Raw genomic sequence first — 13,164 nt, 5'->3', positions numbered from 1 at the left:
CCCCTCACGTTTACTGAGCTATTTACAAGCACTGCTTTCCTAGGGATAGGCCTTCTTTCTCCGCCTCAGTCCTCTTTAACGTCGCCTCTCTCGACCTCAGGCCAAAATAAAAAAAAAAAAAGAAGAAGAAGAAGAAAGAAAGGAAGGAAGGAAGGAAGGAAGGAAGGAAGGAAGGAAGGAAGAAAAAAGTCGCTTCTTTGGAGTGAGAAAGCTTTTTAGAACAGCACACCCTGCGAAATCCGTCCTTACTGAAGAAGGAAATACTCTAGAAGAATGGTGAGGCAGGGCCTTTGAAAGCGGATTTAAGTACTTTTAATATTGAAATCGTGCAAATTAGCAAAAGAATCGCACCTAAAAGTGGCCTGCGCTGGCCTGCCCCTCACCCCCACGCCCACCTCCGCGGCCCGCCCTCCGCCGCGCAGGCGGTGACTTCCTTCGGGTTAGCTGCCCGGGGCTCGGCCGCCTGCCCCGGCAAACAGAGGAAATCACTCACTTCTCGCCGCCTCACTCCCGGGGCCGAGACCTGGGGCGCATCCCCTGCTCTCGCTCTCGCTCTCGGCGCCGCGTCCCCGCTCGCTGCCTCCCTGGGTTCTGCTCGCCCTGACGTCCAACCCGCCCCTCACTCCCAGCTCCCCGGCAGGGGCTCTAAGCTCTTCCCTTCCTCCCCGTAGCTCTGGAGCTTCAAAAGAGGGCTCTGCTCGAACTCCCCGGAGCTCCGGGGAAAAGTGTGTGCTTCTGGGCAAGGAAAGGGGCCCAGGCTGGGGAAAGGCAAGAAACAGTGAGCCTTACCAAATTGTCCAGCTCTGGATTTGAGGAAAAAAGTGGCTTTTCGGCGCGAACCTATAGGAAGCAGGGAAAAGTCAGCATGAATTACCACTCCATTTAAAAGAAGAGAAACCCTGTCACCGACTAAACCGTGGTGTGTGAGTGGGGACGGTGGAGGGGCAGTGGCGGAGACGAGGAGAGGGGCTTTGGTAAATACATGAAACAAGCTAGTGCCTTCAGTCAATGGGGTCGGTTGAAAAAGAATCAGGGCCTCCTAGTTCTGGCCCCATTTAGGGGTACCTGGAACCTCTGAGCTGTAGCCGAGAACTCAGGGCCGTTCTCTGGGTCCAAGTACCCCCTTATCCTGCCATCCGCGGGGCTATGGTTCGCAGCCTCCCTCACCTCCGCGCCGGCGCCGACAGCCCCGAAAGGCGCCCAGCTTCCTTCCCTCCCGGGCACTCTCGGGGCCCTCAAAGCCCCTATCCCCAATTCTTGTTCAAGTAGCTGCAGGCGGGGGAAAAGGCCAAGCCCCAGATTAGGAGCAGGTCAACTTTAATTCGAGGGTCGAGCCCCTGTATTCCTGGCTGGGGGGAAAAACAAACACCCATATTTATCTCTTCTTCCAATTTGCCTCCAGGCTCAAGGATGGGGAGCGAGGACTGGGGCCGGAGGAACAGATCGGGTGTCCCTGCCTCTTCCTTCTCTTTCAAGTAAAGCTCTGAGGAAAGGGGAGGGGGAGTGAGGGGCTGCAGGAGGGTGAGTGGGTCAGGAAGGTTGGACCTGCTTGGCGAAGACCGCGATGTCCTCGTTGAAGGAGTCGGAGGAACAGACGTCTCCGCCGGCCACTCCGGGTTCCCGGGGAGTGCAGGTCGCCAGCTCGCACTTCTCAAAGACCAGAGCTAACAGAGGAAACAACGGGTGCCTAACGGGCAGCGCCACGCAGAGACACACACACGGAGACGGGGTGCAGAGGGGAAGGAGCAAGAACTGTAATCAACAAGTTTGGAGGGTTCGGATTCCTTCCTTTCTACCACAGGCACGCATCATACTTTACAACCCTTCCTCAGCCAGCCGAGCCTGGGCCAGAAACAGAAAGGAAAAACGGCCTGGCCCTTTCCCTCAGCTCAGGACTCCCTCAGATCTGGTAGGAGAAGCCCCTGGCCAGTTAGCCCGCCAAGTAAAAACAGCCTCGGTTCGAACGTAATGAAAACAGCCAATAGGCTCAGGCAGTCCGGAGCCCGGTGTTGATCCAGACCCACTCCCCGCACGACAGAGGCCGCCCAACCAAACCCTGAGACCCAGCCCTGACCTCCCAAGAGAGGAACACTCCGTGAAATCCAAAATTGCTTTAACTCCACGTTTTAATGGGCATTCCAGAGGAGGCCCAAGGCTCACCTACACACACCCCCGAAGTGATATTTTCCTCAGTCTAACATCTCCACCCCCTTGCCTTATAAACTTGTTTGCTCCACTTCTAGTAAAGCCCGGGTGAGGGGACCAAAATAATAGGAATGGTACACGCCGAGAGCTTCCTTTCAAAGACCACATTTCTCCAGCTGGCGAAAATAAATAAATCGAGTGTTAAAACTGGGAAGTGTGCGTGTGCGCCTGTCCTTTGTGTTCCTCTGGGCGGTTTAGCTACACCTCGGGATGCTTGCGGCCTCCGGCTTCAGGCGCAGTTGCTGTTTACCGACACTGTCCCCTCCCCTCGGCATCCCGCAGCCTTCCCCACCTACCCTCAGCTGGGAGGGCCCGAGTGGTACACGTTGGGGCCGTGCACCCCCATCCCTCCCCGAGTTCTCTCAGAATTTAAAATAATTTCCAGCCATCTCCCTTACTCCCCCCAAGAGCTGCTCTGTGCAAGCAGCAGCCCCTTCCACCCCGCTGCACTTCAAGGTCTGCCCCCTTTATTTACAGAGAATTAAGAAGAGGGTGATTAGGACTTCCTGGCCGACAGAAGCAGCCCTGATCCCAGCTCCAACTGCATTTAGTGACTCCCAGACTCTCGGTAGGAAACAGAAAAGGAAAAAAAAGTTGCTTCTCATCGGCAGGAAACTTTCTCCTTCGTCGGGGCCTCTGTTAGGGGGCCTGGAAGGACCAGCTCTGCGTCCTTTGGCCAGGAATCCCGTCCTTGGGGAGAAGGCCCTGGCCAGATTCGGAGGAATCAGTCACTCCCGGCTCTGGGGTACGGAGTGACGGGGCCGTGGCGGTGGAGGAAGCCAAATCTTCCCCAGGAGTTACACGCAAGGGGCAGAAGAGCAGGCCCCCTTCCCTGTCCTTTCCTAAGGCCAGCGGTTTCCGCCCCCCTACCCTAAGGAGAAATAACTCCCCACTTGGTCGTCCACCCCCTCATCCCCCCCCTACAGAGACAGACACACACACACACACACACTCGCACTCGCACTCACACAGTACGCTGGGTCAGGAGGGGTTGCAGGTTGGTTTACCCATAGATCGCGTCCTTGTCCCGCTTCAAGGCGTCGTTGACAGCGGATCCCATGCTGGCCGGCATGACATTGGGGTGCGGGGCGTGCGCGCCGTAGTGCTGCGTGGCGTGGAGCGGCGGCCCGTGGTTCAGGTGGTGAACCGGTGGGATCGGCCGCGGCGCGTGAGGGTCTCCGTACATGGAAGCAGGCACCCCTACTCCGTCCATCCCGCCGTAATGGGGCAGCTCATCGTACTGTCAGAACCCGGCAAAGGGGCGGGGGGCGCAGGAGGTGAGAGAGAGCGAGGAGAGCCGAGGGAGGGTAGGAAAAGAAGCAGGGAGAAGAGAGAGAGGAGAGAAGTGGGGAAGGAATAGAGGCGAGAGAGAGGGAGAAGGCCAAGGGAAGAAGAGAGAGGAGGAGGAGGGGGCGACGGGGAGGGGGGGGAGGCAGGAGAGAAAGAGGGAGGAAAATACAAATAAAAACAAAGTCATAAAGGAGAAAAGTACCGAGCACGAGTTGAATACACAGAAACCAAACCAGCCGAAACAACGGAGTTGAAAGTTGGGGAGGGGGGTGTTTTTAAATTTAAAAGATGAAAAAGTATGAACCGAGAGCAGCGTTAGAGTAGGGAGAGGGGGCGGTGAGGCCGGGGATTGAGGGGGCGCCGGGAGGTCCCGCTCGGGCGGGAGGCAGCAGAACCGTAGCAAGCCAACCGAGGGAGAAGTGGAGTTAGTGTGAGGAGGAAGCCCCGGATCCCACCCCTAACCCCCCTTCGCCTCCTCCAGAGGATCCAATAAATCAAAAGGCGAAATGAAACAAAATAAAGAGAAGAAAAACGCTAATAATCAGGACGAGAACGCCGAGGACTAGGGAAGGCTGGGGCCAGTGCCTCCCCGGGGGCAGGGAGCAGAGGGTGGGGGTGGGGTGGGGGGGAATAATGTGAAAGTTACCAGAAACATTATTTAGCAGCGGATTCCCTGCGTCCTTGTCAATTTCAGAGACAAAACAAGCAGCCCAGGCTAGTCTAGGCGGCGGCGCAGCAGCTGCGGCAGCGCGGCCCCAGCGGCGGCCCCGGCGGCGGCGGCGGCTCCTACGCAGCCGGTGCCCGCCCCGAGCCGCGGGAGCAGCGGCAGCAGCGGCGCAGCAGCGGCAGCGGCGGCAGCAGGAGAACCGGGGGAATCGCGCTGCTGGGGTAAAAGCTGGAGCGAGGCGAAAGCGTGTAACAATTGCACTCGCACACACACACACACACACACACACACCACTCACACGCACTCGCCGCCCGCCCGCTCGCACAGCGTTGAAACACGCGCGCCCAGACACGCACACACGCACGCACACACACTCGCACACACGCAGAGGCACGGGGGGGAAAAGAAGCCGATGAATAATTTTGCTGCTATTTTTTTAAATACTGGCCGCCATCATCAAGCAGCGAGCAGCAGCAGCAGCGTTGAAGGGAGAGGAGGCATCGGGACAGGCCCCTCTTAGGAGAGGATTTATATCTAGGTAAGTGTTGGAGATTTAAACCTACCCTTTGCGCCATCAGTCTGCGCTCCAATAAACTCCTGGATGTGTCGTATATTTAATATCCCAGTCCGGATAAGAAAGTGATCTAGGCTGAAGATTCCTTTTTTTTTTTTTTTCCAAACCAAGGAGACTTCTCCCAGTTTTCCAATATGTTATTTTTAGGGGGGGGAAAAAAAGCCCAGGCAAGACAACGAAGAGTTTTTTTTTTTCCTGTGATATTTCTTCTTTTTCTCTTTTTTCCTCTTCTTCCTCCTCCTCCTGATCTTCCTCCTCCTCCTCCACCTCCTCCTCCTCCCCCCTCCCCTCCTCCTCCTCTTCGGTCCTCCTTTCCCCCTCTTTCTCTTCTCTTCCCCTCAGTTGGAAAAAAAAAAAAGAAAAGAAAAAGAAAAAGAAGAAAAAAAAAATTGTCAAGCCCCCGAACTGAAGGTTACGAGCGGCCCGTCAGCAGCCCACATGTAACCGAACTGTCGTGTTTCATGGCTTTTTGCCACTCCAGCTGTCAATCAAAGCCCGGAATGTCAAGGTAGTGAATGAATGATGGTTGATGATGATGAAGAGGAGGAATCTTTCAGACCCGTTTTTTTCTTCCAGTAAAACTCCGCGAGGGGTTTCTGCTTCTTGAATTTGTCCTCCCCCCCCCTTAGCTTTGCCCCCGCGGTATCTATAATATGATCCTCTCTCTTTAAAGTATCGTTCAAAGAAAGCAGGGGGGGGAAATCAAGAAAAAAAATGAATAGTTTGCAAAAACTGGACTTCCTCCCCCCCTTTCCTGGTAGGTATTTTGTCTCTCCCTCTCTCTCTCGCTCGCTCGCTCGCTCTCACTCGCGCTCGCTCTCTCGCGCTCGCTCTCTCTCGCTCTCTTTCTCTCTCTGGGAGATGAGTGAGTGTCAGTAGGTGTTGGCAGGTTGGCTGCTGCCTGGCTTATAGAAGAGCCTCAGTTTGGCGGCGCGGGTCGGCGGCGGGAGAACGAAATGACGGAACCCGGAAGTCGTGGTGGCCATAGCCCGTCGTACGGCGGAGACACATCCCGGGAGTGGGGAGCGGGAGCGAGGAGGAGCGCGCCGCGCGGAGCTTCTGATATGCAGCGAGTGCGATCGGACGGCCCGGGTTGGGGGGGCGGGAGAGGCGGGAGGCGGGGGGCGGGAGGGGGAGGGGAGGCAGGAGCCCGGCCGACCCGAGCAAATCAGCGAGGCTGCTCCTCCGCGGGGGAAGGCGCGGGGGAAGGGGGGGGAGGAGGGAGGAAGAGGAGTATGTGTGTGTGTGCGTGCGTGTGCGCCTGTGTGTGTGTGTGCGCGCGCGCGCGCGCACGTGAGGAAAGAGGGAGGGAAAGAGAATGAGAATGAAGAGGACAGGGAGAGCGCAGAGAGGAAAACTACAGAAAACCACAGGGAAAGTACGGTACAGCCTCAGATTTTTAATTTAAAAAAAAAAACTTGCTTCTAGTTCACTTCCCCATCACTCCCGGCTCCTGCCTAACGAGGTCGTGTCGGGGACGTTTGGCATGGCGCTCTTGCTTTTGTTCCTTTTAATTCCGCGGGCCCCCTACTCCTCTGCCAGCCGATTATCGCGCCCCGAAGGCTTTCTGCTAACACCCAGAGGCAGCAGGATCTGCAGACCGTACCAACGCCCGGCTAGAGTTTTGTTTTTGTTTTTGTTTTTTTAAGTGGTACTTTCTTCCCTGTGCAGATCCAGGACCCTTGTCAACATTCATTTTTTTCTAGGACAAGAAGAGACCAGCTTAACTCAGAGAGCACTCCCTTCAAGCTTTGCGGACAAGGGCCACCCTGGAGAGTCTTTGGGGCCCGCGGTGGAATCATGAGGGAGGAATGGGAGGGAGTCGTTTGGATGTTTGATGTTGTCTGATGTTGCCAAAGTGTGTGTGTGTGTGTGTACACGCGCGCGCGACTGGTGTGCGACTCCAAAGTGGATCTCACTTAGAGCTGGGAAGCATGGGGGGGGGAGAGAATGCATAGCGAGAGAGAATGCTTAGCAAGGAGGATTGGCCGGCACTCCCTGCCCAGCTTTGTTGTGGTCGCCGGGGGCGCAGAGGCCAGTCAGCGGTATCGCCGGCTAATGGCTGTGTTAGTTACACCGGGCAATTTCAGGGTATCAGGAAGATGGGGCCGACTCCGAATGAACTTTTCCAAAAAGGAAAAGGAGGAGAGTGGAGGGAAAGAAGGTAACTATCCCACATGGTTTGCGTAGAAAGTAGTTCTAGCCGATGTCTCGCCGAATCCCTGGCTGGAGCTGCACCCTGCCTCACCTCCGCGCCGCGGGTATCACGGCGGCCGCGCGTCAATCACTCCGAGCCGCGAGCTGGGGGCGGAGCTACGGTCTCCCGGCGCGCTCAGCTCTGCAGCCCCCGCCGCCCCCCGGCTCCCGGCAGCCCAGCAGCCGGGGCCTGCGCTCCGAGCGCGCCCTCTCCCCAACTCCTGGCTCTCGCCCTGGTTCATGGTCCCCGGCCCAGAGAATTGAAAACAGATTGTTCCTCAACAGCCGCCTCCTTCTCCAACTTTGAACCCATTCTGGAGAGTAGAAAGTAGCGAATCCTCTGCGCGTGGCTTTGACCCGACTTCCCGGGAGATTGGGGGGGGCGCTCAAGGAGAATAAAATACTCTGTGTGTGTTTGTGAGGGAGAGAGGGAGAGAGAGAGAAGGGAGTTGTGGGGAGAGAGAATGAGAATAAGAGGGAGAAGGCGAGAAGGCGGATAGGCTTTTTTTTTTTTTTTTCCTTCTCCCTTTTCATCTCTGCTTCACTGTTAGCTTTCGGGCAACTCTCAACTGGGCTTAGATCGTAGCCTGCAGAGACTCCAAGCGGAGTCGGAGAAATTTGGCCCCGTTTTAATAGGGCTGGGGAATGAGCTCCGGAGGTCAATAAAGCCCTCCAAAAATGATGAATGATTGAGCACCTGTGATGATGATAGTGATTACCAGAGCAATTAAACAGTTTGATTAAATGAGCCATCATAACAATGATGTCTGCGGGAAATCGGCCCTTACATATAAAGAAAGATAGTGCGGAGGGGCTTGCAGAGGCGAGTGTAGCGCGACGTCAGGGAGAGGGGCCGCGGACCGCGCGGTATTTGCCGGGGTGGCCGGAGCAAGGACTGCCGGGCGCGCGGAGCTTCGGGGAGGAGAGTCTAGCCCAGGCTAGACTTTTCAGCCACTCTTAAGCCGGGCTTCAAGCCTGCAACAGCCGACTGGTATGAAACCTGCAGGTTGGGGGGGAGGGTCCTTCCCCCTCCACCTCCTCATTTTTTTTCCCCAGAAGAACTCCAAGATTAAAAGCATCCTTATTTGTTGCTGAGTTGTTCGTCGACGTATAAGAAAAGGTGAGTAAAAAAAGAAGATGCAAAAGAGAAGAAAAAGTTGACCTCCAGAATTTTATTATAGGAGGCAGTTGTTCGAATTCAGTTTAGCCGGGGCGGAAAGATGAGAGAGAAAAAAATCAAAGTGGTCTCGCTGCGGAGCATTTTCGACTTTGCCGAGGTCTTTATATTGGTGGATCCACGGTCCCCGTTCAGCGCCGCTAGCTGAGAAGTTTATACAGTTTTTCAGTTTTTAACTCCTCTAACTGTTCTTATTTTCAGTATTGCATATTTGTTGTCGCCAATAGGGTTACTGTTGTTTTAAATGCCCTGTACAGAAAGCGCCACTTTTCTTTTAAAAAAGGAACTCAGTTTCCTTGATAAATACTTCTTTTGTAAAAATCAACTTCGAACCGAACCTCTGCATCGCAGAGTTTAAACATTCAAAGTTGCTACCTTCTGCTTCTCCTGCTTCTCTTACCATCACTTTTTTTCATAATGATATTGTAAAGTGAGGTAGCATTTCCTACAGCCTTTATTTAGAAAAACTACACTAGGATTTTTTAAAAAAAGTTTCTTCCCTGGCAGTGCATCCGAGTAAAAACAATTCAGACCGACTGATGATTTCTATATTTTCAAACAGTTGTTAAGCTAATGGGTTGATTACTCCGTGATAATCTTGAGCTTTACAAAAGAAAAAAGTTCGAACTCTATTGTCATGTGTTTTCATCCTTTGGGTGATGCAGAAGGCATTTTAACCCAAACTCCTTTCTTCCTTTCTTTCTTTCTCTCTCTCTCTAATATTCTGTAACTCCTTTTGCCTTTTATTGAGTACTTTAAAGCAAGTAACTGGGACAATCTGGTTACAGATGGGAAGGAGAGAGAAATAGAACATTTTGAGATACTGTTCAAGAAAAAAACCAACCAATCATTCTTAACTCCAAAGACCTTAGTTAAGAAGTGTGAGTGTGTTAAAAGTGAAGTCCTCCTGGAGGAAAATATGTGTCATTTAAAACTTCACCAGTTGCTTAAGGGGAGAACCCCGAATTTCATGCGACTAAAGAAATTTCACTTACCTAGTTGCACGTAATTTATGAAACCGTTAGTTTAAGATAGCATCGCAGTGCAGTGAATTGCACACAAGATCAAGTTGGAGGTGATTCATGATGTCAGTTCTTGGTCAATCTGATGAATTTAAAGGACTATTAGTTTTAATCACCAACTTGCTGATGTTTTATTAATAGAGCTGAAAAACATTTAAGAACTTCATGGTCTCTCCTAACCCCCAATTTTGCAGTCCCATGGAAGCTATTCAAAAACAGTGGGGTACGCAGGCTTTCTGCTTTCTAGTCCGATAGTACGTTGTTGCTGATGCTCAGTTCTCAGCCTCCGCACTCCCACCGGGGCTGCGAGGCTCATCTGCTCTCCCACATTTGGGGTAAAGGAAAAGTAGGTGGGGCAGGCCCAGGAGACAGGCGTGAGATGGGGGTCGCAGGAGGCGGCACACACCTCCGTCAACAGTCAGCTCCGTTTGCCCAGGCTGGAAATGGTTTTAACAGGCGGTAAAATTTCATCTTGCGGTGTCAAATTGGGGTCATTTTGGGGTTAGAGTTCTCAGTGTCCGAGAGGAGCTGTCCAGCTGCGTGGGGACTCATTAACTGCAAAAGATCTGTTTCAGTAAAAACAATTCAAAGACAATCAGAAGGCTAAAGACCTTCTACAAATCGCATTTTACAAGTGCCCCAGAACAAATATGGATGCTGAAATCTGTTTCTTCAGAATCCCAAATCGGCTACTTAGCTCTGGAGTGGGGGTGAGGGCACTGCATAAAAAAAGAGGTGAAAGGGAAGGGACCTGATTGGGGGGGGCGAATGGGAGGGGGAATCGGGCCTTTCAAATTTAAGGGTCTGTTTTTAATCACCTCTTTCTTATTGGAGCATCCCCAAGACTTCTGAGAACTGCTTCTTTTCTATTTTTAATTTTTTTTTTTGTCTCAACATGGAATGATATTATAGGTAACATTCAAAAATTTAAAAGAAGAATTGAATGCCTCTATACCTACTTAATTTAAAGGGCATTGGCTTTACGGAGAGTATTTAATTTGAAATGAACAGTTATGAACCGAGACTCTATTTTAGGTGAATTTGCCCACCTTCCTTTAGGAGCTTGTGTTTCTTTTCACCTTTTTTTTTTTTTTTCTAGAAAGTAATAGGTCCTCAGCACAGATAACTCCAAATTCCTCAGAACTCTGAGGTCTGAAGTGTTAATCTGTGTATTAAAATTGCTGGGTTTAAATCCTTTTTGTCTTCTTACAGCTGTTAGAACAATTGACGCCTTGCTAGAGGAGCAAATAAATCCAACCGTAATCTTATTTGTAACTTTAGTTAATGTTTTGAATTGGAGTATTTTGGATTAAGCAGGTTTGGGGTTTTTTCCCCCCTCTATAAGGTTAATTTTTATTTGTGGAGGTTCTGTTGGCTGGTTTGGAAGAAAGATATTATTACTTTAATTCAAAAAATTCCTTTAGGTAAAAGGAAAGTGCAATTTTAAAATGACAAGCTAGAATTGAGATGCCTGGGGTTTTAGAATAAAACCAAACCAATATTTTAGAGTAAAATATTATTTGAAAGAAGTTTTCTGTCTTGCATTACTGACTTCAGCAAGTAAAAAGGATCAAAATATTTTATTCTTCCTTTCTCTCTGGACTCCACCTCTGTCACTAGGTCTTTTCTCTCTATCTGCTTCACTGTTATTTGCGTTCTGAATGCAACAGTGAATTTTTGTAGTCTAGCTCTCTTCTCCAAGCCTCCCAGAGTATAAATTGTTATTCAAGGAGTTGGATTGCGGTCCTGCAGAAACAGCCCTGAACCCAGTATCACTGGGACAAAGGCAGCGGGTCTCTCTTTCTGCTCCGACCTGCTGGCTGACAGTTGGAATTTTTAATATATATTTTATTTGGCATTTCCAATAACGTGTTTGCCTTTCCCTCCCCACCCCCTTGCAGCCATCTATTACTTTAAAAGCATCTCTTCTCTATAAACCTCAGCTCATCCTTGTGAAATGTTCTTGACCTTCCCAGCGATAAAACCAGAAGCTCTGAAAGTTGCTCTAGGAAGAATTCCACTTGCTTTCTTACCTGTTAACTTTGCTCACTCTCTTCCGAGTTGGGACGAAGGGAGGGATGGGGACCCCTTTTTGTTTGTTTTTGTTTCCTGGTCCTTTCCCCACTTAGGCTTTCTTCCATATGCCCCTCCCCCCAATTAATAACAATAAGGCACCCCTTAATTTATGTTCTTACATAAGATGGGGTGGAATGATTTTACTTTCTTTCCTTTTGCTCTTATTTCTTATTTCTCCCAATTTTAGCTGCTTCAATATCTCGCAGTAGGAAAGTATTTCAATAAATAGCCCTCTAGCGCTATCTGGCGGGGCTCCAAGCGCGAGTGAGCTCTCTCTCGCTGTCTCTGGCTCCTTCCCGCGCTCTCTTCCATCCTCCCTTCTTTCCTCACATCTTCCTCTCTCCTTCTCTTGTCTCTTCCGCAATCTTGATCCTATCCCCCCTTTCTCTCTTTCCTCTCTTCCTGCTTCCCCCTTTCTAGCTCCCACCCCCATTTGCCGCGCAGACAGCTGGAAAGACCCGGTCAGAGGCTGACACCCTCGGAACCAAGTGATGCTCCGGCGGGGGAGCTCTCCTGGGACCCCCACCTTCACCCAGCATGGGTCACACACGTCCTTTGCCTTTGAGTCGCATCTTACTGTAGCTTAACACGTTGCTTAAGTCTCAGCCTCTCAGCCGTCGGTGGTTTGGAGGGGTTTAAACTGCATTTGTGAAGTTTGGAGGAAAGAAATCAGACACTGGAATCCCGTCTAGTGGAGCCCAGCTAAGTTTTAGGTCAGGAAGCCGAGTCTCAGTGCGAGTTTGAGGAAGGGTCGGGGCTTCGCAGGGGTGGGAACAGACCTTCGGGAGAGTGTTGGGCTGGGGGCGCCAGCTGCCCCCCTTCCCGCCGGCCAGATCCCTACAGCACAACGGACTGCCCCAGTTTAATATACTGGGCCTGTCCAGGATTTTTTTTTTAAATAAATTAGCTCTATCCTCCCTCTCCCACCACCACTACCACACCAGATTTGGAGAGGAGTGGAAAAGAAAAGTGGGAGTAGGAAAGCTCACTGGAAACCTCATGGGGCAAAGAAGAAAAAGACAGCAGAGACTGCGGGAACTCGCTTGAGGATGCAGTACTCATCAGCATATTTCCTCCTTTCTCGAAGAGATTTGTCTTCTTATTTGTGGCTTTTTTATAAAACAGTAGCCGGTAAACCTTCAGCAGTGTGTGGGGAGCCATCAGAGGATATAGGGACAGAAGGAGAGATTCAACTCCAACTGGGTGCTTTAGATTAAAATTCTCTCTCTCTCTCTCTCTCTCTTTCTGTCTGTCTCATACACACACACACACACACACACACACACACACACACACACATTCCACACACACTCTGATCCTTAGAGAAATTTCCAGTCCTCCTTTGAGCAAATCTCTTCCTTCTACTCCTTGAAACAGAAGAAAGGGTATGGGCCTGGGGGACAGTTAGACTCACTCAACTTTATGATTGCGTTTTCTAAAATTTAGTTTTGACCTTGCAAAGTGAGGACCATACCTCCAATACAGACCCAGTCAGTGGATACTTGAAGTGAGGGGGCCTCAGTCTGCAGTGTCTGTGATCACACAAAGACCTCTTCCCAACTCAGAAATCCCCCCTCCCCACAATCTCAAAAATAGAAGGGAGGGTGGAGGATGACACAATCCTAGGTTCTCATCCTCAAGAATTGCCCCCTCCCACTCCCATACTGAAGGAAGAAAGCACAGTTCGGTGTAATTAATTGAGGGCGGTTATTAGGTCATCATTAGCCAAGGTGCAAATAATTGCAGCCCGTTTTTACTTAAAATTGACCAGCCTCAGAGTGATAGATCGATTTGGAGTATAAAAATGATGTATCAAAACATCAATGTCGATTATTTGAAATATTGTAGTCGAATTATTTTATTGCTTCATCGGTTAAGTGTCTGAAAGTGCAGTGTTCAAACATATACTTATGTTGTCAATACTGTCAGAACTGTCAGTTTTACTATACTGGATTTG

General features: G+C 50.8%; 1 protein-coding gene across 6 annotated transcripts in view; it reads right to left on the bottom strand.

The window, feature by feature from the left end:
* The window catches only part of MEIS2 (Meis homeobox 2), a 200,235-nt gene extending 195,298 nt beyond the window's left edge, over positions 1–4,937 (bottom strand). The window contains exons 1-4 of one of the 6 annotated variants that reach the window (XM_060293581.2): positions 4,726–4,937; positions 3,213–3,445; positions 1,546–1,687; positions 790–840 (exon numbers count right to left, since the gene is read on the bottom strand). In XM_060293581.2, the coding sequence (XP_060149564.1) occupies positions 790–840; positions 1,546–1,687; positions 3,213–3,445; positions 4,726–4,737 (438 nt within the window). In that variant the 5' untranslated portion in view covers positions 4,738–4,937. Of the gene's footprint in view, positions 1–789; positions 841–1,545; positions 1,688–2,680; positions 2,778–3,212; positions 3,446–4,141; positions 4,294–4,725 lie in introns of those variants that run through there. The other 5 variants (XM_060293583.2, XM_060293582.2, XM_060293584.2 and 2 more) reach the window with 5 other exon arrangements.
* Between the last annotated feature and the right edge of the window lie 8,227 nt (positions 4,938–13,164).

Source organism: Globicephala melas, chromosome 2 (assembly GCF_963455315.2).
Source record: "Globicephala melas chromosome 2, mGloMel1.2, whole genome shotgun sequence".
Taxonomy (NCBI): Eukaryota; Metazoa; Chordata; class Mammalia; order Artiodactyla; family Delphinidae; genus Globicephala; species Globicephala melas.
Note: the sequence above shows the minus strand (reverse complement) of the source record. Positions and strands in the feature narration are given on the sequence as shown.